The sequence below is a fragment of the Scophthalmus maximus genome, chromosome 1 (assembly GCF_022379125.1).
Source record: "Scophthalmus maximus strain ysfricsl-2021 chromosome 1, ASM2237912v1, whole genome shotgun sequence".
In the NCBI taxonomy this organism is placed as follows: Eukaryota; Metazoa; Chordata; class Actinopteri; order Pleuronectiformes; family Scophthalmidae; genus Scophthalmus; species Scophthalmus maximus.
The window spans coordinates 11,212,185-11,237,800 of NC_061515.1; the positions used below are offsets into that span (position 1 = coordinate 11,212,185).

The window sequence follows — 25,616 nt, forward strand, 5'->3', positions numbered from 1 at the left end:
ATTTTTTCAAAACCAACATTTTCTCCCTAGATGCCTTTTTTTCTAGACGGGCCGTTGCTTGTGACCTGCATGCTGTAACACACATTTTTTTCCATGCACCATGCCTGTTCACACCACAGACATCCACAGTTGTGATGTGCAGCCTCTCTGAAGAATATACCATAACAGGTAAATGGGAGCGTTATCTGAGATCCTGCCCCTGATAGTGACCCAGCAGCAAGTTGACAGGATTTTTTTCTCCCCAGATGCCTTCGGGAGAAGGGCTGTTGCATGCGAAAGTGATTACTGTAACACATCCACCACAGAGTATATTTTCTCCACGAACCATGCCTGCTAACAGTTGCAGTACGCCGCGGCTATCTACGGTTGTGCAGCCTCTCTGAAGAATGTCACAAAAAGGTAAATGGGAACGTTATCTGTGATCCTGCTCCCGATGGCGACCCAGCAGCATGTTGATAGGCCTGTTCGGGAATACATGGGTCGAGATAACATGATCCAATTGGGAATTTATGTTTGGGGAGTGTAAAATACAGCTCAGGAGAAAAGTTACAGCTTGTGTGTGCGTGCGTGCATGTGTCTGTCTGTGTCCTTTCATAGCTTAATGTGATATGATGTGTTGTTATTTCTGAACTGGGCTCAGCTCAAAAATATTCACGTCAACGATGTTTAGTGTATGATAATGCACCAAGAGTACAGGCCTTGGGGACCGGCTACCTGGAGCAATGCTGTCATCTAACATTTGGCTTGATAATTAAAATGTTCCCTGGTGTGTATGTGTGCTTCTACATGCGTGTGTGTGTGTGTGTGTGTGTGTTACAGCGTGTGTCCATGTGGCTCATCTGCAGTGCCGTGTGATTAATGACTGCAGGGGTGAGTGAGCATCAGCCCATTCTGGTTATTCTGAGCTGACCCCAGTGTGAGCGGGCCAAAGTGGACGCGGAGCCCCGGGCGATCGCAAAAATCCTTGGCCACTCTCTCACCTGTACATCAGCCTCGGCACCGCAGGAATATTTTCCCTTGCTGCGAGAGGGGAGTGTACGGCTTCTTCACAAGGACAGACATTCAATCAGCGGGAAAGGACGGCCACTGTTTGCTCACATTCTTTCCCAGTCGCCTTCTGAAAGGCACAAATGTCTCTGCAAGTGGCCCAAACCACAGTGACGGTCAGACATGTATAAGAATATAGATGTTATATCCGTAAGGTTTGACTTTTTCATTTTCAAGGCAAATTATATACATAACAAAAGAATCATCACAATGTGCATAATTGGTGGGTGAAGTGCATTCATCCATTAAGCAGGCTTGTCTTCTTTTACCTGTATGTCAAGCTATCTTTGGAGACCCTAGCCGCATGTGTTGAGTCTCCAGGGAAACCTTCCCATAATTAGGATTTGTGTGCGCGCGCGTGCGCCAGTATGTGTTTTTAATAATCAACGGTTATGAGATGAGCGGAGGGGAGAATAATCCTGGATTAACAGCTTAAAAATGCATGTCGTCATAAAAACATCCTGATTGGGATTTAATCATTGAAATACAGTCTCTCTCACACGCACACACACACACACACACACACACACACACACACACACACACACACACACACACACACACACTCAACAGAGAAACCACCAATTGTCCATGCATCTGATAACTAAACACCACTAACTCTCTCTCTTTGTGTGTGTGTGTGTGTGTATCATTGACTTAATTAGAGAGTTAAGCGGGATGCTCCTCTGAAGGGATTAAGGGGGAAATTATCAGAATCTGGAGACTTAAAGATGAAACCAACTAAACGGAAACAGAAGGAGGGAGATCAGGGAGGGAGTTTGAGAGGCGGTTCCCTCTGTTCATACACACATTTGTGTAAATTGTCCTGTTGGAATCACGACTCTCCTCTTGAAGTCACATAAATTAGCTTCAAGGTGTTCGAACAATTCTTTTCAACGCCCCAGAGCTACTTGTGGGGTGATTTGTTTTTCATGGATATTCCATGATACTTGGTGAGGACATTGGAAGGTGATAGGAATTCGGATGAGCAGGACAAAGAAGAACGAAGAAGGGCAAGGTCAAAATGGACTCCCTCGACTTGAAGATTGTCCGTAACTGCTTGTCACTAGTCCACTGTACGTCCGCGTGTTGAATTAATCATATGATGGGAGCGATGGCTCTTACCCACAGTTTTTCCCCGACAGCCACTGTGAGAAGCCGTGATTTAAGTGACCTTTCTCCTCTCCTGTGCAGGATGGATTTCCCGCAGTAGTGGATGCCGTGTGCCTGACCTGGGAATAACTCTGCAGCCGATGGACCGACACAAAGGGTTTAACACTCTCGGCTCTGTGGGGCTGAATATGATCATTAAAAGGTGAAATGCTTTTGAGAGTGGTCTTATTGGAAAATAGTCAATCAATGTGGCAAGAGGCCAGCGTCCATTAGATGATTGATTTGATTGTTTTAAATGAAATAATTTGTTGAGGGGAACTGTTTTTTTCTTCTTCATTGTGTCCTGCAAAAAGTCATTACAACTCATAATTGACTCTCAGAAAAGTTGTCATCTTGATCCGTGGTTTTGGTCAACGCTGCTATTTTGGACAATACGACTGCTCCTTAGTGTGTGTGTGTGTGTGTTGTTTTGGTTTTTGTGTGTGCATGCATAGTAATCTTTGTTGGGAACATCTGTCCCTCAGAGATAACATAACCAGAGAATTAGCCATGCTGTCTTACAACGGAGCATCACACTTCACCATTGCAGCCCCCTACATTATACCATGTTACACCTGTGTGTGTGTGTGTGCGTGTGTGTGTGCAAATGAGTGTCAGCACTGTGCAGGCAGTATCATGTCCTTGGGCAACTGTGCCAAGTTTAAGAGTCACCGAGCCCACTACCTCCTCTAATCCTTAAATCCATCGCAGAACTGTACCCTACACTTTTGTTTCTAAATAATTTCTGTACGATACAAGTCCTGCACAAACAGGTTTCCTTTACAAGCATACAGTAATTGGACAGAATGACACAAAAGCAAAAAAATGGCCAGTTTTATTTGCTTTTGCTGCTTCTGAATTATAAACAGAAAACTTTTTGATGTAAAAGCTCTAAACAGCCTGGAGCTACTTAGCTTTCCATACATCACACCTGCAGCGACAGCAGTGTCTCCTGACGCATCAGTGGTGACGGATTACTCTTTGAACTGTTCCTTTACTGGGAGTTCAAAAGTTAACAAAGCAATGCATCAGCCTTAAATCAACAAACGCATGAAATACTATCTGATTTAATGATGGGACTTACTGGACGCGTGACTATCCAGCTAATGCAAATGGGAAAAACGTCTGTTAAATAATTCTGACCGTGAGCAGCTCGGATCTTTTCAACTGCATTTTCACTTCTTGCTTTTGAATCTCCTTTAGTGGCTCTGTGAGAATAGCAGGCTTTCCTTTCTCTGGGCCACAGAGATTCAGGGGAAGAAAAAGATGTAAATTGGATTGGAACAGCCTGGTGCTGTATGTTACACTCTGCCACGGCTTAAGGAAACTTTAATGAATGTCACTGCCAGAGAAAGGGTGTGTGAAGGGTTGCCTTTGTGTAATGACACTGCAAAGCACATTGTGCTGTGAAGGTCTGTGCTTCAGTACAACAGCATTCAAACATATACGCTCTGAATGAAGGTGAATAGAGAAAACCATGTGTAATGGCGCTTTTTTCAGTCAGAGAACGGCCGGGGGAGCTGAACACAGCCCCACTGACCTGGTTGAATCAAAGGGAGGGCCGGGAGGCGAGAACACACCAAAAAACGAAAAGGAACGGGAGAGAGCAAGATACTGGAAGTGTCAAATTTATACCGCCTTACAATTTATGTCAATGTTTCGCTTCAGTAGCCGTGAGGCGCTCTGTTGGGATCAATGCAAACTCTACCCACAGTCCGACAATCAAGTGCGGTAGAAGTGGTCCAGCTCCAGCAGTGAGCTCTCCGTGACTGCTGGCGTGTTTGACCGAGTGCCAGCTTTGGCTCTCATACCTCATTAATTCACAGGAGCGATTGACTGAGGAAACCACTTCTCCTCGACCATAACTCAACTCACACTCTTGGTGTGCGCACAAACGCGCTCGCGCACACAGCAGTCAAACGTGAACACACCGGGGGGGGGGGCGAGGCTCGAGGCCTAGGTTATGATTCAATCAGTCACTGACACAAAAGTACAGTGATATTGTGATTACTAATTTCCACATGAGCCCTGTGTGTAAAACTCCTTTTGAGTGTGTGTGTTTGGGAGAATTTGAATAAAATTGTTTCCAGATAAATGGGTCCTTTGTTTGTGTATGTAACTGCTTTCATATTAAGACTGTGCCACACGAACTGGAGAGAAGATGAAGTAACAACTGGTTTGGGTTGAGTTTATTTTACCTCCCTGGTTATTAGTATTGGAGGGCTGAGATGGTGCCGAATGTTTTGAGTATGACTATTTTAAATTCTAGGATAAGAACGGAGCAGTAGTGTGTGTGTGTGTGTGTCTTGGAGAGAGAGAGGCAGAGATGGGTTGATGCTGTAACAGCTGCTAATTATTGCTGCTCTATATTTCACACAGTCTGTTTGATCTCCTGTCCTGTGGAGACAGATAGGGATTCTCTGTCTGTGTATCTCACACACACACACACACACACACACACACACACACACACACACACACACACACACACACACACACACACACACACACACACACACACACACACACACACACACACACACACACACACACACACACACACACACACACACACACACACACACACACACACACACACACACACAGGGGTCACGAGGAGGAGAGAGAAGAATTGTGTTCTAATTACTGAATCTCTGCAGGAGTTGACTTACTTATTTCTGGCCAACACCTCGTGACTCCGAGCGTGTCATTTTTTTTTTTTCCCGTATGATTTTATGGCCCCCCCCCCACCCTGTGTGCTGTGCTGCGCTCACTGACATCACAGAGGGCAAATCAATCCAATCCCTCAAAGCACTCTGTGTAGTCCAAGTCCATAGACCATCTGGATGTCGCTCTGTTGTGTCGCTCCTCCGTGTTCGGCTCCCCGGGCGCCAGCCGCTGCAGTGAGCAACTGTTTGGCAAGCGGGGTTTCATGCAGCCACGCTTTCACCAATCGCCACACATGGATGCATGGCAAAAGTTTGTAGCCACCGTAACCCAGAACAAGACATGCAAGAAAGAAACTTGTCGACGTTTCATTATGATGATGCACAACACACACTTCAAACTCTCTGTTGCTGATCAAGTGTCTTTTTTTTTGGACAAGACGCTTATCCATTTGACAATAAAAAGGGACTAATAGCATCATTTTAAAATAAAATATAGTACTTTTCAAAGGGCAGCATGTAACTGATTTATTTAGACAGATTATTTTGTGTTTTAGAAATGGTGAGGGACACTAAAGTTTAAAGATTTCTTTACTCACACTTTTGTTGAGTAAATTGCTTGGTAGATGAACATATTAAATGGCAACATGACAACAAGACCCGCACAATTGTGGTTTTTCAACTTGGGGATCAGGAGTGACTAAATTAATCTAAATGGCTTCAAGACAATTACCGGGAAATGAGAAAAAAATAATTCTGCAACACAGAATATAATTAATGATTTAACTTTTTTTTCTCCTTGTTTTTTTTCCCCCTTGTGAAATGCTCCTCCTCTGGCATTTAAATCATATTTCAATCAAACAGCCCAATATCCAAAAATCCCTCTGCAGATGAAATGCTCACAATTCATAGACATGTCCCCTTTGACAACGGGTCACACATGGACATTGCATCATGTGATGGGATCATAAGAGCGAAGGGCTTGGAACCAGTGCTCCACGATCTTGTAAAGGTCTCCGAGGACTTCTGGGCCTCACTTTGAGCAGTGGTAAACCGCAGAGTTATTCATTCTTTATGTGGATTTTGTTGCAAAATGTTGCACAATCACCATGAATCAGACAGGACGACAAAAGGCAGTAAAGGCCATTTATTTCCAACCGGGGTTTAATGCAACAGATCACCTCCATTCGTTGCTGTCTCAACGACTGATTTGTGTAAATGCTGTGTGAAAATGTTTGATCGTGTCACTCATGAATATGACAAGTTTTTGAAGTGCTCGTATCACTGACACCAGAGAGTGGAATAATTATTGAACGACTGCTAAAGGTTAAATTCACCCATTGTTTTGTTGTTTCCAGGTGAATCTAAGGCTATCACTCACTGTCAGAATATTTACACTATAGACACAAAACAGATCTTTACATGTGTCAGGTATGTAAATAAGTTGTTCTCCTTCCCACAGTGTATATGTTTCATTCCATAATTACCTCTATCTAACACACACACAAATACAATATACACCAAGGTTAAAATGACTGTACTATGCCCGCCACTCACTGTAATGTTGTTTATGTTTGTTGAAAGTCACACTCAAACTCAGCTAACCTGTATGAAATGGAGATAAGGTGATACCATTATCACTTTCTCTTGCCACCCCTCATCCCGGCATGAGAGACACTTCAAAAGGCAGCTGGTCTGTCTGTGGTTCAGGAGGAGAGAGATAGGATGACACAAGCCCAGCTTCTCTTTGAATAGCAGGTGCACCTTTTCCCTTTATTCTGGGCCTGAATGAGGAATGATGGAAAAAGCAAAGGATCAAAGTCTGTTTCCTCGCTGTCTGCTAGAAAACAGCAGAGGCTAAATGGAGAAACAAATTTTCATTTGAAAAACCAAATGCCAATATTTGGGCTCAGAGCATATGTGAGAAATAGCTGGAGTTGTTACTGGCAAAAAGTACTGACATATCCCTGTTTCAAAAAGCTGGCTTTTGTCCGAACTAAAAATTCCTCTCTCTCTCTCTCCCTTACACTCATCAGTGCCAAGGAAGCTTCACAAACATGGCAGAACATTCTGTGAAAAATCATAACGCCTTCTGTTGAAACCTCACCGGCCACACACTGTCGTAGAAAGGCTGCGGGTTCAAGGGCTGCAGTGCTACTGGGGAGAGTGGGGAGAGTGGGGTCGCATGGAAGGCAGCGGACTGAGGGAGGAGGGGGATGGGCTGATGGGACAGCAGTATGGAGGGAAACAGGGAGGAGATGGAGAAGGGAGGTAGGTGAAGGTGGTGATGGAGGGAGGGGTGGAGCTGCGGAAGGGGATGAGGGTGATGGGCTGGGTGTGGGTGGATGGCAGGCGAGGTGGCAGAAGAGGAGGAGGAGGAGGAGGAGGAGGACGAGGGGGGCATGGAGAGGGCTGTGTGCTGTAAAATGAAATGATGGAGGCTGGAGAGAGGGGGGAGGCTGGGGACTCCCAGGGCCATTGACTGAGTAAAGTTCTCTCGTGGGGCCACGTGTGGGAGTGGGAGATTGACCCGGAGGGAGAGTTGTGCTTGTGTTTGCATTGTGTCTGCGTGAAGTGACTGGGTTTGAGGCTGTGGAGGTTTGTGCAAGGGCGCAGACAGAGGCGCGTATTGGTCCTCTAGCGTCCCACAGTTGTCTGTCTGCGTGGTGTGTGTGTACGATGTCTCTGTGTGTGTATCTGCACTCTCCTGCGTCTGCTCCAGGACTTTCTGCATGTGCTCTCTCGCCTGCTCTTGCAGGAGGCGATATTTGTCCATCTCCTCAGCAGTAAAGCTGATTGGCGGCGCTGGCTCTCCACCTGTCTGTTTGTCATCGGTCCTTATCTGTGATGGGCAGGGATTTGGCGTCCTGCTCAGGTTTGACTCAGCCATGTCCAGAGGTTGTTTCTGACTGTCGTCGACAGCTCCAGGATCAACTCCAATGCCCTTCGCTTCCTCCTCCTCCTCCTCTCCCTCTTTGTCCCGACTCTTCTCCAGTAGCCACTTTTCCCTCCTGGCCTTTCTCTGGATCGCAGGTAGTTTTCCAATGAGAGGGAGAAGCCACGTCCTAGCTCGTTTCTGTGGCAGAGGTTTATTGGGGGATGGTCCTGGAAGCGTTTTGCCTGAGCTGCTTGGGTCTGACTGTGAATTGGGCTCTTCTCGCTGCAAAGCATTTGTTTCACAAGGGTGCGTGTTAAGGCCTGGAACTGTGGGAGCACAAGAGGATCTGAGGGGGGAGGACTGGGAGAAGGAACTAGAGGAAAGGCTGGATGAAGTGGACGGGGAGCTCCTCTGCTTCTTAGCCTCCTGAGGGGCCTCAGATGAGATCCCTGGAGCTTCCGAGGACATCGTGCAGGGGCTAACTGTCGTCTTATCCACTGTGACTCCTGAGCAGGTGCTGCTCCTGCTCCACTCCCAGCTCAGCTCAGACATGCTGGTGCTGCTGCAGGGGCTGCAGGAGCGTGGACTTTGACATCTGCTGGCCCGTGTGTTGATCACACTCTGGGGACTGTGGGTCGGCCTGCTCGTCCACCACTCGGGGCTGGAAAGATGTCTCGAGCTAGAGTGTCTGGTGCCAGCACATCTCCACACACAGCCCAGGCTGTCTCTGCTGTCAGCCCCTATCCTGGAGCCTGATGTGGATCCGTGTGTCCCCCTGTCCTCCCAGCTGTCGCTGCTGCCCCATGTCCATCTGTCCACACTGCACCTGTCCCAGTCGGCATCTTCTGTGCTAAGATGTCGGCTTCTCCTGCCCCAGCTGCTGGGGCTGGGGCTAAACCTTGACACCTGATCCCGCTCTACCGCTCTGTTTCTCGATCTCCACCCAGTCCTTGATCTTCCCTCCTCACTACCTCCAGGACAGTTTCCTCTCATCCACTCCCACTGTTCTGTGTCTGAAATTAGTCCTCTGTCTCTGCCGCCTGAATACCCTCCCATGTTCCCGCCCCTCTCCTCCCAGACTTCACGACGCCTCGAACTCTTCCTCGTACTATGAATGAATTTCCTGTCCTCGCGGGAGAGTTCTCTCTTTCTCGCCGGGCTGCTACCACAGCTGTTGTCAGGGTAACAGCAGTCAATGAAACTCCTGGGGTTGCTATGGTGACCCCTTTCCCAAAACGGCTTTGAGTTGCATCCTGGTAAGAAGGAGTGCAAGGAGACGTGAGACCGCCAGGGAAAAGTCACCGCGACGCGGTCTCGCTCCCCCCCCCCCTCGGTGTCCCTGTCTGCCGTGTGTCTGCTTAGACGGGAGTAGGCACTGCAGTGCTCTGCCTGTGACTGGGATTCAGCGCTGGGACTCCTGTGAGGCCTCCTCTTCCTGACAGAGACAGATACTGGCTCAGCCTCACACATCCCCAGGAGACAGCTGCTCCCTGCTCTCTGCACCCTCCTTCTCCTCATCCTCATCTCCCCACTCTCCCATTGCCTCCCTTTCTTTCCCCAGCTCCCTCCGGCTTCTCCCCTCCGTGCTCCGACAGTGGAGACCGTGGAGACAACACTCCTCATTTTGCACCTTGCTGATTGGCGCTTGTTTGAAGCTTTTTCTTTTTCGCTCCTCTTCCTCTTTCCCAGCTTGTATTTCTTTGTGCTGGCTTTCCTCTTTTTGCGTGGCACTTCTGAGACACCCACGTACGGCTGCGGAGCGCTGGCACACTTGCACGTTGTCTCACTCCCACACTCACACCTGGATGGGCTAATGCACATCCCCTGTGTGACAGACTGGGTGACAGACTCTAATTTACAGCTCAGGGCTGTGATGGCTCTCTCCCTGATCCCTCCCGCATCCCCTAATCTGCTTCCCAGAGGATTCAGGGAGTTTGTGTCAGAGCTGTCACTTTGGGCATGGTCAAATGGATGGGAGGCTACCCTCACACAATCCTCCGTACTTAGAATGCATCTTTCTGGTCCTGTTTGGGATGATGAAAGTTTTTTTTTCAGTAACAGGTGTGCTTTTGTCTCCGCATCAATATGTTGCTCTGCCTTGAAATTCTTCTCTGCTATTTTCTGTCCTGTTGCTCTCAGCTCATGTCTCATCTGTCTCTGTAAACAGGAGTGAGTGTCTGATGTGAGAATAACTGACACACGAGGGTTTGATTCATCTGAGAGAGCGCACAACTGATTCTGTTGTGACTCCTGCAGATCATCTGTGAGTTGTTTTGGCGGTTGGGGGTCCGAGCAAAGTGGGCTGCAGCTGTAGGAAATGTGTGGTTGAGACTCTGTGAACTTGAGTAAACTGACGGGCCATCTCAGACTTGTAGAACCGTCTTTCCCCAGCACACACATATGCGGACTCTTCTCCCTCCCGTCCTCTGTTTCTAGCCTTCTCTCTTTCTCGCTGTCTGTGTGTTGGGTGTCCATGTGTGACCCTGCTACTTCTCTGCCCCATGCGGTCACCTGGGTCTGTGATGGTGAGATTAATGAATTGAGGCTCCGGACATCAGGTGCTGCTGTGGAAACAAGAGCGTGTCCTTTCACAATGTCTGTTTTTTCAATCTCCTCCTCTTCTCTCACAGTCTGTCCGGGGATTGGCCGCATTTCACTTAGTCCACCAGTGTCAAAGCCGGACTTTTCTGTCTTACCGTGTCTCCTCTCCTCTGCTGCCCCAACCTCCCTGTCGATATCTTCCATTATTCCCTTTATCCTTTCTTTCATTTGCTGCCTCTTCTCTTTCTCCTCCTCGTCGAGGTCCGAGAAGACGGAGGCAGATGGCTCCAGCCTCGGTCCCCTGCGTGAGAAGCAGAAGGACACCCCAAGTCTGCCTCCCACTCTCCCCCGCCCAGGGAGAGGAAGCTGGGGATACAAGCTTGGGCAAGATGGCCGGTTCACTGCTTGAGGGTCTGTGTTGGATTCATGATGTGTGTTTAGAGGAAACTCTGCTGGAGCAGTGGCCAGTGGGATTTGGCATGGAGATTGGCATGGATCTTCTGGCTGGTGGCTGAATCTCCTGGTTTGTGTGGGACGGGGTCTCTCATCTCTCTGGGTGTGTTTGACTGGTTGAGGTTTGTCATCAGGGCTGTGGTCATTTTGGTCCGAACCTCTACGTTGCGGCTGGCACACAGCCCTGACTGTACTTCTTAGCCCATAAGTCCTTCCTGGGACTCTGCAGCACGAGATGACAAGACAAATACACTTGACTTTAGCTCAGTTTAATTAGAGTTCACTTCACTTTAGTTTGGCTTCATTCAATCACTTCATTTCCCTGCTTTTCCCTCCTAGTAAACCCCTCTATGAAGTCTGCCAACTCGATTGTTCTTGTGTACGACCTTTGCTTGTGTTTTCAGACCTCATCTCTCGCCATTTTTGTTTGTTTGCCATATCTGGACTGATGCTTTGATTAATTGGACTGTGAGTAAAGATTACTCCTTTTATTCTAAACCCTTGTGGTGTTTCAGCACCTGTGTCTGATAAAAACGGGCCAGTATTACCATCTCTTTGATTTTTTTATACAAAAAGAAAATAAAGAAAATCTTTTTTAATATATCTATTATTATGTTTATAAAATATACGTTGACTAAAGGTGTGTAAATTAAAGACAATACCAGTAACATTTGTATATGGAATGATGAGAGTTTGGAATTTTATAAACATCATACCTACACAGCAACATACAAGTCGGTCTACCGATCAAGGAGAAAACATGATAGGAAGTTAAATTCCATCAGGAAGTCAGACACTTGAAGTAATTTCCAATGCAATCAAATTGATTTCCGAAAGTTACATTTTAATGTGGCGTACCCTTATTGTGCTTCTTCCTTTTAATGTTTTTCTCAAATGTTTGCAGTTTCTCTTGTAAAAGCCATTGAATTATTCCCAATTTTTTTTTCAATGAAGTGGTTAAAGTTATTTGGACATGTCTGAGACAATCATCTACAATAATATTTTAATAGGTAACAGAACTGTTTACAGGAATTTTTTAAGATTAATTTATCATTACACTCTCTTATGGCTTACAATTCTAACCAGGAACCTCAATAAATAATCCTTAAAATATTGAATGCCTGAGGAACTTGTGAGCTGTCCTTTCGAAACAAGGTCATATTGTCAGCCAGCTGATTGAAAATTATAGTTTTTACCTTATGTACATAAAAGTTGGGTAGCAAGTTAAAAAAGACAAGGTCTGTCCTTGCCCAACACCATGTTGCACTTAAAATCTGGTTGATGAATCCTGATTGTGCCTCATTGATTACAGAAATCAGTATAACTTTGAATATTTTATTTTTAGCGAGCATAATAGGCCATCATTTTATGGTCAGTATTTAACAGGCAAATAGGGTGCCAGTTCTTTGTGAAGCCTTAAGTCTCACTCAAAGGTAAGGCATCGGCTGATATATTCTCGTTAAACACAGCATTAAAAGAAGGGGGCCAACTGCGGAGGAAATGATTTACAGAACTGAGAAGATAAACTAATCTGTTCCAGGGGATTTGTTATCCTTCAAAAGTCCTATATAGTCAGAGATTTCTGTTAGTGATAAAAGCCACTCGCAAAGATCTATTTCTGAGCCATTAAGTTGAGAAATATTCCATAATTATTCATTATCATTCCCCTTATCATTGTGGTGGTGGGGGGTAGGATGGGGGGATTGGGGTGTCTGGAGGTGATAACAGTTGACATTGGGCGACAGGTTGGCTACACCCTGGACAGGCAACAGCTTACCCTCCTTTGTGGAATTAATAAAAGCAAACATATAGTATAATTTTCATCTATTATTATTCTTAGAAAAGGTGGAGCAGACGTTGTTTGTAAGTTTTGGGCATCAGTTATTGCGTTAACTGATTGTTGATGGATTGATAATGTTCATCTTTGAATAATATTTTCCAACTTAAAGAAATAAGAGCTCTCTTCTTCCTCTAACCGTCGTCTCCAGGACCAAACAAAAGCTCCCTCTGCCCTCTTCTTTAAAAGAGCTTATCCAAGCAAATGAATCATTTCTATTTTGTCCTCTTCTGCAAAAGAGTCTGGTGATTTACTTGCACAGGTAATGGGTACGATCCAGTGATGCGTTGCTTTTTGATCAGTTATTTTGATTGCTTGCAAACCCCGAGGTAAGTGCCATCTTTGAACTTGCGTCATTCATTTTATTAACCTCTTCTTTCCATCTATTCATTTTTCTCTTAAACTCCGGTTCCTGCTCCTACACATCATTCACTCTCTGTTAGCAAGAATGTGTCTTGTTATATTTACTTCACCTGTGGCCTATGTAGGCCAACAGAGTGCTCTCACATCTGTGAATGCATCCATCAAATCTTAGAAATGTTGATGGATGTGACACACGGTAACCCCTCTGGACTCCTGCCCCCCCCCCCCACACACACACACACCTCCAACTCACCGCTGAGTTTCCTGTTGCAGCTGTGCAAGTTGGTGCAGGCGTCTGAGAGCCTTCTCCTGCTTGCGCTGGTCCTTCCATGATTTTGAGGCCACATTGCGAGTAAACTCCCGATGCTTGAGGTCCTTGAGCCTCTGTAGGAAATTAAAATGAAGGGGCATAGAAAGACGGGGGGACAGAATGTGGAATGCAGGGGGATGTGAGAGTGGGGCAAAGTGGAGGGGAGAGAGATTGGTTTTAGGAAGCTCTCTGAGCCAGGCAGCTGTCTTTCAAACCATCCACATCAATCAGCAACATATGCAGATGTTCTCCTCCAACGCTCATGTCCAATTAACTCCATTCAGCCTGGAAGAAATCATTTCTCCTCCAACACACAGCTTGAGAGCAAACACAACCCAACTGGTTAATAGTAGATTACAGATGCAGTTAGGATGAGTTATGTGAGTGATTTACTTGTGATGATGCTCTTCTGAGTCTGTTGGACTGACATCTTTCTCATTGCCCTGCCCTCTCTTAGTGGCATACAAGGTCAACCCTTAATTAGTCATTCCAGCCCAGTTTGAGAGAGTCTCTGATCCAATGGCATCTGCTTTTTTAACTGGAGATTACCTAAGGCATTGCTTTGCCAATTCTGAAATTACACATCACCAAACACAAAGGCACAGGCACTGATCATTACCAAAATAAACTATAAAGGCAAAAGATTTCAGTTGGAAAAAAGCTGGACCATTGTATAAACTGTGTGTGTGTGTGTGTGTGTGTGTGTGTGTGTGTGTGTGTGTGTGTGTCACACATGTACGCGAATGCAAAAAACATAACTTGAAAAAGAACCGCAACTGTGATTTCTTTTTGAGCCAACTGGTAGGTCTTCACCTGCATTATAGTGTAGAAAAAGTAACAATTAGCTCTGTTTTGTGTCTGTGTGTCTTTCCGCATGTGCATGTCTTTGTGTGAAAGAATGTGTCCATACTGGTGCGCAAGTCCTCTAAGGAAAACAATGATTCATGCCTCTCTCTCTCTGGTTTCCTTTTCTGACACACTTTAATCCCTCCTTTATCCATGCTTGGCAGGTGTGTGTTGTTTGTGTGTGTGTGTGTGTGTGTTTGTGTGTGTGTGTGTGTCGACATGTGTCTGAAAGCTAAGGAGGGACTCTGGAGTTTGGGAATAGCTGCGATGTTGTGCACCACCATCCCGCCTATCTTCTGTCTTATTCTCTTTTCACTTCTGAGTACATTTTAGCTACCTCAGTGTGAAATCCACCCGTGGCTTACAAATTCAGAATATGTTGTTTATTTTATATATTTGTGAACTTATTCTGTGGTCTAAATTGCAACAGGATTACACCACTCTCACTTTTTGATGATCTTTCGCACCCATACACGCGCACACGCACACACACACATGCACATATGCACACATCAAATTAGCCCCTCAGACATCAGATTTATTTATACAGTCACTCTCTTTCACACCCAGATCTTATGCAGGGGCTGACAGTCGTCAGGTTAATCTCAGCTGAGTCTTACACAAGCGGGTGTCTTTTTACATTATCACCCGATGCTTAACATCCCAATGTCAGCTCACTGGAGACAGCATTAATATGTGCCCACGGAACACCACTTGTGGGTTTGTATCCCTCAAACATACATGTCTTAAATTACAGGGCTTTTGCATCGTAGATGTGTGTGATCATGTAGGAAAATCTGTGTGTATTTGTTAGGGTGTGGTAAGGAGCTATGAGGGGGTTTGATGCCAAACTCATTCTATGGGAATTATTAATCATGTTCAAGCAGAGAGACATACATAATGAACTATCGCGGACGGAGCCAGAGAAGTGGTGGAGGAAGAAAAGATCAGAGTCTTAGTCATGTAGCTGTCCATGGCAATGACTGAGAGCAAGAGCGGTCTATAGTCGTTGGAATTTATAAAGATGAATACCTCTCCTTCCTCTTGCATTTGCACTCTGCCAGGTTATTGTTCTCTCTTGAAAACCAGTCCCACTGCAGGCAAACCTGTAGCTTTATTTAGAGCCAAACAAACTATTGTACACAGAACCATTTTCTGCGCACACGTAGGGCAGAGATATTTCTGTTTCACACTTTAAAGCGGATGCTTTTGTCTTCAAAGACGACGCCATGTCCCCAACAGCGGGAAGTGATATCACTCCTTCCCTCCGACATGCCAGTCTAGCTATGCGCTGTGAAGCTCAATCCGTCTGTCAAAGCCTCGATCAATATTCCTTTAGATGTGTTAAGGAGTGCTCAGGCTGAGGCAACTATGAATGAGTCAGACTTGAATACTCCTTTATTTAAAAGGGAGTATAATTCTGTTGTAATGAGCAATTTCTGTAATCAGCAGTAAATGCTGATAAAACGCCTTATTCAGATGTGTTTATCCCTGAATCGATGACGAGGAAAAGAAACAGAGCAAACGCATTCAGTTTCCATTCCCCCAAAGCCAATATTCCTGCAGGGAAGCTAGAATTTCATCTGTTGTCTGCTTGGTAGGCAGTGTATGCATGTGTGTGTGTGTGTGTGTGTGTGTGTGTGTGTGTGTGTGTCCACTGTGCCAGTGGCTACTGTCAGCTCAGTAGGCAAATGCAGCTTGTTTCATGTGCCTGCCGCTGGCTAAAACAAAGCATTAACATTGGCCTGCAGTTGCTTCAATTCATTTTCAAAGAACAATGACAGAGGAGGAACAGTCTTACTTAATGTTTATTTCATGTTGCACAGTGTGGGCGTTCAGAAGTGGGAAGCGGCTTGGCCTGGTTGAGAGATTGCCTGCATTTGAGGACGATTGTGTACATGAGCAAGCGCATGTCTGTATGTTTTTGTCTGTGAGTGTATGTCTTGGCATGACAACAGATAGCCGCAGGAGAATGTGCCATCAGCAGAACCTTCAGCTTGTTAGTCCAGAGTGGAGGTTGTGTATGAAAATGGATGTGAAAGCAGAACGCAGGAGAAAACCTGCTCCCGGACCTTTTTGCTAATGGTCTGTTGGCCTCATCCTTTCCAAACCAGAATAACAGAATCATACTTGAGCTATGACTAATAGCTCCATGTTTTATTTGGTAAAGAATATGTATTTTTTATCTTGAAGGGGAGTACAAATTGAAAAATAATTTGAATTTAGTATACTTATGTACCAGCTACAAATCAACTGCTCTCAATTATAAACTGGCGAAAAAAGATCTCCATCCATCATAGATTTGGGACTCGAAGATTAAGTGATACTTAAATGCCGTGCACTGTTTTCAGTCTGGTCGACTTGATTAATCTTAACCTGCTGCTCAGCAAAGGATGAAACATTTTACTCCCTTGATTCTAATTAAATAAAGTGAATTGTGTTTTTGGTCTTTTAACAGCTCTGAAAACCTAACATTGTTTCACCTATTATAAGAATGCACACAGAACTCTTTCCCTCTGTTTTGGGGCTCAGAGACCCCCAGCAGTAAAACAAATTACAAAAAGCGTTTTTGTAAAGTGTTATATACCTTTGATTGGTGTAGACAGTTCTTTTACACAACACCACCCCACTCAAATCCCAGATAAGTCTAATTTGATTTCTCTTATGGAAGACTATTTTTTTCCTTGTTGAAGTAAAAGACAAGCCAATGTTCTTAAATCGTGTGGACGCAGTCTCAGTGAAAAAAAAGGCAATGTCCAGCGTCCTTACAAGTGGAAACGTGCAGCTAAACTGGATGAGTTGCGGGGGCAAATACTCTTGGATAAAGTTGATGCTCTTTGGCAGGATTTTGCCGCTTTCACAAAAAACCTTTCCCAAGACAGCATTCCCAGAGAGATGCTGTTATGGTCAGGTTAGTTTAGCTTGGAAACTAAAAGCTCATCAGAATGAGAATTTGGGGGAGGGGGGGGGGGGGGGGGGGTTGTCGTTGTTGCTGCTGCGGCAGAGCTGCTAGAACCGGACAAAGTAAAATTGTGCATCGTTTGCAAACACTGGATTTTTCCTACTCTGCAAGAACAAATGCCTGCTTGGAGATGTGCATATGCTGGTGAGCGTGCAAAACGCCTTCATGCATTTGGCAAGAGGTTTTGGGACATAATATGTAAATAAATGGAATATATTTCTTAAGCCATTCAATGTGGCACTGATGTGCCTGACAACTTACAGCATGAAGTAATTGAGCTGTGAAGCAACCGTCCGTACAACAATCTGCCTCTGCTTGAGCTCTGCAGACTGTATGTATGTCCTGAGGATTTACTCCCTGAGGAATCATACAGTGAACTTTCCATCTATGTTTGGGACAACTTACTGATATGAGCAGTTCTTTAAAAAAAAAAACTTGGATTTTGCAGAAACTATGTATAGCATGCTCCCATCTTGGGCATGTTCAAGTTCACGTACATAGTGCCTTCCTTCATACAGGTCAAGGTCACTGGACATATATAATCTTTTTAGAACCGAATGCTTTCCCTGCATTCCCTGCTAGGAATGTGTGAGGAAAGTTCATCAGGGAAAGTTAGGGTACCTCATGAGTTACAGTATACCTCATGTGTTGTTTGTGTTTCCCATTACTTTTCCATTTGCTTTGTCTATAGTTCCTCTATTTCCATGCTTGATATTATACTACAAGCTACTGGTACATACATTTTCCTCTTTGTGATCAATAAAGTGTATCTTATCTCATCATATCTTATCTGTACTAATGGAATTTTAAAGTATAAATGCAGAGCTTCGTGTGTAAGTCTGCCTCAAGTTGAGGTGTTCCCCCTCTCCGTGTGTGTGCTTGTAAGAGATGATGCAGTTGTCACACTCCTACTCTTACCTGCTGGAAAACTGTACCCTGTGGGCGGTTTGACATGGAAATGTAATGTAGTTTTCTGTCAACACTCATCATGTTAAGACACCCAAATTCCATGGCAAGAGATAAAAAAAAGTTTGCTTGTGTGTCTGTTTGTGTGTTGCATAGCACGTGTGTCTAGCCATAGTGCCGGTGCATTGCATATACCTGTTTGTGTGCATGATCGTAGGAGTTGATGTGGTTGTCAAACTCTTGGTGTCTGAGGTACTGCTTGTCACACAGCTCACAATAGAAAAGAGCCTTCAAATCCTCCAATGAGCAGCCCAAAGCCCTCTCTGCATGCTCCTGGAGGAAGAAAGAGAGAGAGAGAGAGACAAGTGAGTGTTGAGGGGATCGGGCGACTAAAATGAGAGAGAGTCGAGATTGATCATAAAGAGATAGAGACATAAAGAGTGAGGGGGGGCAGAGATATAGATCAAGGAGTTGGGGGAGGCTTGTCCAAAGAATGGCAGATTGTTAGCCATTTAGAGCAAATCTGCATCCCAGAGACATCAGCAGTAATAGCCTCTACATGTGCTCTGCATAAAACATAAAACGGCTTCCTATTAAAGTATGCTGCCTGTGCTGCTGCAGCTGCTGGAGGTTGGACAAAGGCACTGACGACCTGTGCTCATGGCAATTTGAGCCTGGGGACACATTTAATACAACCACTATAATAGAAAGCTGTGTGTGTGTACTATAATGGCAAATTGTCTGACTACAGAGAGAAAAAATGCAATTGTGGATTCTCAAAAGCACAACCCCGATTCTTTTCTATCCAAATGTCAAAAAAATACTTCTAAATAGACTGTTTCAATGCACCATGTTTTTCCTTCTTGCACATGACGGCTACGTATTGCTTAAAATAGTTTGTTGTTTTTATTGTTCTCATTATTGCCTTGTTGTTGCTAGGACAATTTACGTCATTTAGTTTTTTCACATTTGACGAGACATCTGTAAATGTCACACATAAATCTGCATAAAATAGCACATGACTGACAGATATGTGAGGGGCCATCAGGGACTTAATTCAGAATTAACATGCATATACATATATATATATATTTGAAACAAAACTAGTTCACATACAATATTGGAAACCTTATACAAAACCTCAATCTTTGTAGCAAATTGAATAAATGTGCACATTGGAAAATATCACATTAATGAGGAGTAACCTTGTATGTTATTGTACTGAAGTTGCCGTGTGTTTCCTGTGGAAATGTCATTGTTGCACATCTGGGTTTCTAATGCAGTTTCAAAGTTGCAGTTCACAAAGTAATGTGACGACATGGTGGGTAGCCACTGGGTTTTAAGCAAAATCCTCTTCCAAATCACAATATCATAAAGGAGCATTTTCAGTTGTGTATATGATCACAGCTTATTAGTATGTGTGAAAGCCTTCCGGTGGTGTACAAGGTTTCTGTTGTTTTTTAATTTGTAGCTTTTCAAGTTGTGTATGTGATTGTAAAGTTTTTCAGTATAGTGCGTGAATGAGATTATATGCATGGTAATTCTGAATAATGTCCCTGATGGCCCCTTATACAGATTAACATACACGTGCACTGTAAAAATGGCGCTTTGACCTCAGAGGATAAATCCCTTGTCTGCATGCTTACATCAGCCAGAGGCCTTTTTTTCAGTCTGAGGACAAGTACAGTGTCGTGTACAATAGATGTGCATGTGCATGTGTCTGTGTGTGTGTGTGTGTGTGTGTGTGTGTGTGTGTGAGTGTGTGAGTGTGTGCATTCATGCCATGCTCTGCTTCAGAATGTAATTTCCCTCAGGCAAGGGGCTGCCAATAAACACTATTGAATTCTGTTCTACACTGACATGATGGGAATTTAATTTGAGGTTGTCACTTCTTACTCTCCTCCTCTGCTTCTTGATTTCCCTCCGTCCATCTCATACTCTCTCACTCCCTCTAAATCTAGCTGTTCTTCGCCACACCCCTTTTTCTCTCCTCCAACTCACTCCTATTTTTTCTTCCTTTCCTTTAACTCCCCTTGTATTCCCCCCTCTATTTGCCTTTGTCGCTCTTTCTGGCTCACTCCTTTTCTGTTTGGTGAGCCCTGGGTCATGCAGTGACAGAGTCTATTGGCCCCAATTTGCTTCAGTAATATGCCTGCGCACAGGAACAGAGGTAGGAGGAAAAAGAGAAGGAGGATAGCAGGGAGGAGGAGAAATGACCCCTGTCTGCCTGCCCTCACACACACACACACACACACACACACACACACACCTCAGCCCCGCTATCACCAAACAATCCCTGTTGTACATGCCATCCGTTTCCAAACAACATCAATGCAATTTTTGACTGCGCACATACACTTTTACACACACACATACAGGGGGAAAAAAATGTCCTCTCTCCTGACCTTCCCTATCTAGTCATAGAGGCACAACGGGTGAAGTGTTAGGGCGGCTGAAGAAAGACCAGGCTGACAGAACTCTCCTATACTTAAATCAACAGAGAGGTAACTAATATACATTGATCCTGTGTTGTTTTCTCTCTCTCTCTGTGTGTGTGTGTGTGTGTGTGTGTGTGTGTGTGTGTGTGTGTGTGTATTGATCTGTCTTGCAGGCTTAAGTCACGATCAGGAAATGATCCAATCACCCAGAGCGGCCCTACTCTGAGTGCTGCCGGGGTGATGAGATTGAGATAATGAATGCTGTGTATTCGTCAACCTTTGGGCTCATGCAAGATTACATGGGAGCTGTTTATATGTGCATGTATTCATATGTGTGCTCATTATACGTGTACATGTGAGCTTGTGTATATTTTTGTGTGCACTTGCCTATGTACTCCCCCCTAACCCTTTCTTCTCACCCCCCTTCAGGGTAATTATTTTGAACAGTGAGGTGTATATATATATATATATATATATATACACAACATAAATATATCTATGAAAAAATGTGTGCTGCGTGTGTGTGTGTGTGGTCTAGGTTTTATGTGTGTTGTGGGGACCCAAAGCTTTTAACAATATCACATTATGGGGACCCTATTATATAAATCATTCAACTATAATGTGAAGATATTTTTAAGGTTAGGCTTAGGGTTAGGCAAGTACTAGTTATGGCCATGGTCAGAGTAAGACTCCAGGAAATTTAAATCAATGTTATGTCCTCGTAAGTCATGGAGACATATGGTGTATGTGTGACAATTGCTTATGTCAGAGGCATCCAGACATGCGATTTCCACTTTTCCTGCTGAATACAAAAATCATACGAGAGCTTTCATATGCTTTAAATGTAAATATGTCATGTGACTCCTACTAACCAAAAATGCATAGACACACTTATAGAAACACATCTTCACATCCAACACACCCACCCACCCACCCACCCACCCACCCACCCACCCACCCACACACACACACACACACACACACACACACACACACACACACACACACACACACACACACACACACACACACACACACACACACACACACACACACACACACACACACACACACACACACACACACACACACACACGCGCTTATGCATGCACAGTCACGGCCTGTCAACCTGATATACCAGTGCTAAATTAATCTAGACCTCAATTTACCTCAGTTGCATAAATCTGTTTTTCAGAAAAAGCTCAAAATGATATCTGCAGACCTGAATGGACAGTGATTGTTTGCATTATTATGTGTGTGAGTGTTTTGCGGAAAGCTGTGAATATGTATTGACGCTTTTTCCCCCCTTTTCACTTATCCTCAATTTGTAGGAGAAGTGCCATGTTATCCCTCTTCATAGCTGAAATTATGCCACAAGTAAGAGTCATTATGGACCATAACTGGAGTTTCAGACACAAATGCACGTAATTTTGTGTCTTGAGCTACTGTGGAAATGAACAGGTCACACTAAAAATGTTTTACACACACATCATGTCAGCGCCTGAGAATGTGTGCACTGGAAAATACTGATATATAATATATTCATGAAAACCTCTTCAGAAAGAAAAGATCCCTTGAGGAACCTTTCGGGAGTTTTGCAGATTGAAACTGTGACGGGTCCTTTCTGATGCAATCACACAGTCTCCTCCATCGTGCCAAATACAACTCTTGCTGTTTGAATGTCGGACTTTTTATAGCAAATAAAAAGACAATATTTTGGTGTTGTGAGCACAATATACAGAGACTAATGGGTTTTTCAAATGATCATCAGGTGACCTTGCCGTTTAGAACTGCTGATTTGATGACTGCCATCATAACTCTTTTTAATCTTGACAGCGAGTTGACGACAGGTGGAACCTTGTCAAAAAGAAGCAATGCCACACAATCATCTGAATAATTTGCTCTATCTTTAAGTAGATACAAATCCCAGTGTTTCTGCAGTGCAAATGCACAAGGTCCTTTATTTAATTTAACTGGTTATGGATTGTAAAATGCAAAAGTAAACACTATAGAAAATACTGTAAATGAATCTTCTTTTAACAAGTGAAAATAGTCACATGGCTGAATTTGCAGTCTTCATGTGAACGTTAGTGACTTGTACATGTTTAGTGGCATTATATTTTACATAGATGTATTCAATTATATTGAAATAAAAAAGGTAAAAAGCAGCCACTTCTTGTGCTTGTATGAGCAGAAATGTTTCACTTGTCTCACCGGTCACTTTCTCGTCAGTTATAATTAAATATTGAACAGCATTTTCATGGATGGTTAGATTCAGCCGAGAGAGTGTGTATGAAGTCACAAAAACACTAATATTAAGAGGCTTTTTTTTTGCCACCTCAATTTGATATATTTCCTGGTTAATTATTTTTTTCTGGGTGGGACGCGGTGTGGGGAGAGATCATTAAAACTGTAAGCTTAAACAAATGGGTTGTCAGTGTGGAAGAGAAAGGTAGTTCTGTAAGTCGGAGGAAGTGGAGAGGCAGAGGGGAAAAAAGCTTATTCATGCCTATTAGTACGAGATAACCCCTCTGTGAACCGATTCTGATATAAAAATGCTGTACATGATGTTATTTTAATCAAGTAGGTGTGGAGAACTAGTTTTTGCACTTAAATATGTTTCCTTTTCCCCTGTGTCCTTCTTTACCCTTTTATCAATGTGTTGATAAATGAATGTAACTAGATTTGCTTAAGCAAGTGGTCACTGCATGGATACCATTTCTACAACAACATGAATTTGCGCCTCCTCTGACTTATAAAATACATAACAATACAAACATATTGAGATGCAACTTTATCAGATGTGATGTGATAATTGTTAGTAACATTGTAACACACATTGGCATGTTTTGTGCATGAAACACATTGCAGACTAATAAAAGAAAATAGGGGCAACGCACTCGGCGTGGATAATAAATCCATGAAGTGAGAGAAGCTGAGCCCAGTAGCAACACGACTGGTGGTAAGAGATTCTCTCTGTTCAACTATATAAAATTCTACTGAAGATAACTCCTCCTGCAGGGGGGTAGGAAAAATAAAGTTATAACTTCATGAATATGTCTAACTGTGAGGAAAATATTGTTTAAGTCATTGCAGTGGCAGAGCTGATAGAAACACGGGCCATTTAGGGTTACATGCCAATTAGCAGTGTGTATCTGTAGGATCCCCATAATTGTAAATAGTTTTTTATTTTTTTATTTCTTCATTCCAGGTCTGTTATTTGAATCCTACTGTTACTGTTCTTTTATTATTGATAAAACACTGGTGAGTGATAATCAACTGACTCGTGTGATGGACCCGTTTATAATTTGTACAATTTATCTTGTGCTTCATATCAGGTAATCGGTAAAGAAATATAGAATTATGTTAAATTTAGGAATAGATATCAAGGTATTTATTTGTGCTGCCTTTCATTCAGCAACATTACTGTAATATCACTGTAATTTTACTGTATGAGAATTTAAATGATTATGTAAAGTGTGATGTCTGATGAGTGAAGCATTTGTTCTGCTGTCTCTGGAGAAAATGTGTAACAATGATTAAATAGCTCAAACAGGCTTTTATTAAGGTCTAAGTTACAAGACCTCACAATACCTGCAATGTATGCATTCATTCAACATTCAGCAAGGGATGACAGAAGAGAGGAGAAGAGGAGAGAAGAGAAGAGAGGAGAAGAAAAGAGAAGAGAGGGGAAGCAAAGAGAAAAGATGAGAAGGGAAGAGAAGAGAAGAGAAGAGAAGAGACAGGGACACGTATGAATATGATACGTTTATGAATTCAGAGAACTTCTAATTGTTACTGTGCCTTGTGAGAACTATTCAATAAACAATTCATAACTGTTCATCAAGCCCAATTAAGCCTTTTAATTATCTTCAGCTATAATTATCTCCCTAACTTGGCCACCGTAATGAATAGAAACAATTTAATTTGTGGCAGGAAAAAAATATGTTTGCCTCCTACTCTGTCCCTCTCTTTTGGTCTATATATTCATCAACCACTCTGTTTTCTTCTGCGCTGGTCTCCAAAGTGTTCCCTCCTTCTTCATATCTGATTTGCATTCATTCACACATGCACGTGTGTGGAGAGTCTGGCTTTGTGGTGAGACATCTGATTATTCTGCCGACCTGTACATTGTGCACATGCTCACAAACACACAAAGGATAGCTGAGTGTTAATGATCTTAATATTTGCAGCACTGATGCATCTGCCTCAACATCTTCCTTTAACATGCCTGCATTTGCCAGTCTCCACCCATTTAATAATTTGGTGTGTGTGTGTGTGTGTGTGTGTGTGTGTGTGTGTGTGTGTGTGTCGCAGCCTTTGTTAATAGGTGCAACTCTCTGATAATATTTCTGCGTGAGTGTGTGTGTTATTGTTTGCTCCAGATCATCACAGCCGTTACAAATATGGCCATCACAAGAATATTGAGCCACAAGAGCCAAAACCCCAGATGCAGATGTTTTCACGGCCAAGAGGACCGATGTGTGAGTACCAGTTAGCTATAGCATCTCACAAACTGTTGAGCATACTGTTAAAATACACTAGACAGGACAATGTACTTTAGAATGTGAGATTACAAGAAGCATGTACAGTGAATTCCAGTGATCTGGTGTGTCACGACTCATTCCGTTTCCATACCACGAATCCCCTGCATTGGTTTAATCCCCTCCCACTCAAAATCTAACCAAAATGTTCTGTCTCCCTCTGACCTTTGCATGTTGAGCAGCATGCAAGAAACAAACTGAATAAATAAATGATGGAGTGATTATATTTGCTAATTTGCCATATGCCCTTTATTGCCTTGTTGGTATGAGGAGCGCTCCTCCTGGGATTTTAACATTTTTATTTTTACCTAGTTTTATTTTACAAGCTTTAAAGGAAATTTCCCCCAATATCCCTTTGTATGTGTATACAATTTGGAGACTTGCTGGAATGAAAAAAAAAAAAAAAAAAAAAAAGGAGATATCCATAGTACATAGTACAATACATCCCTGCCAGATAAATGCCCACTTCTATTAAACACTACAGGTTTATAGAAGTGTCCAGTTTCATATTGTAAGCACAGTCTTAAGGGACCAATGTCACTAAGGGCCTTTAATTTGACATGATGTTGCAAGTTATTTGCTGGGAGTAAGTCACTGGAGTCTGTGATCTACAGACATGAGCAGACACTTCCTGGTACAACTCTGTGAGGCCTGCACTGCAGCGGTCTCAGGG

At 43.6% G+C, this 25,616-nt stretch overlaps 1 protein-coding gene across 3 annotated transcripts in view; it reads right to left on the minus strand.

The window, feature by feature from the left end:
- Positions 1–5,997: 5,997 nt before the first annotated feature.
- Positions 5,998–25,616, minus strand: part of LOC118311683 (G patch domain-containing protein 8) — a 47,269-nt gene continuing 27,650 nt past the window's right edge. For all 3 annotated transcript variants that reach the window (XM_035635737.2, XM_035635720.2, XM_035635711.2), the window contains 4 exons: positions 18,157–18,294; positions 13,191–13,321; positions 6,973–10,960; positions 5,998–6,649 (listed from right to left, as the gene is read on the minus strand). In XM_035635737.2, coding sequence (XP_035491630.1) covers positions 6,572–6,649; positions 6,973–10,960; positions 13,191–13,321; positions 18,157–18,294 — 4,335 coding nt within the window. In that variant the 3' untranslated portion in view covers positions 5,998–6,571. The remainder of the gene's footprint in view (positions 6,650–6,972; positions 10,961–13,190; positions 13,322–18,156; positions 18,295–25,616) is intronic.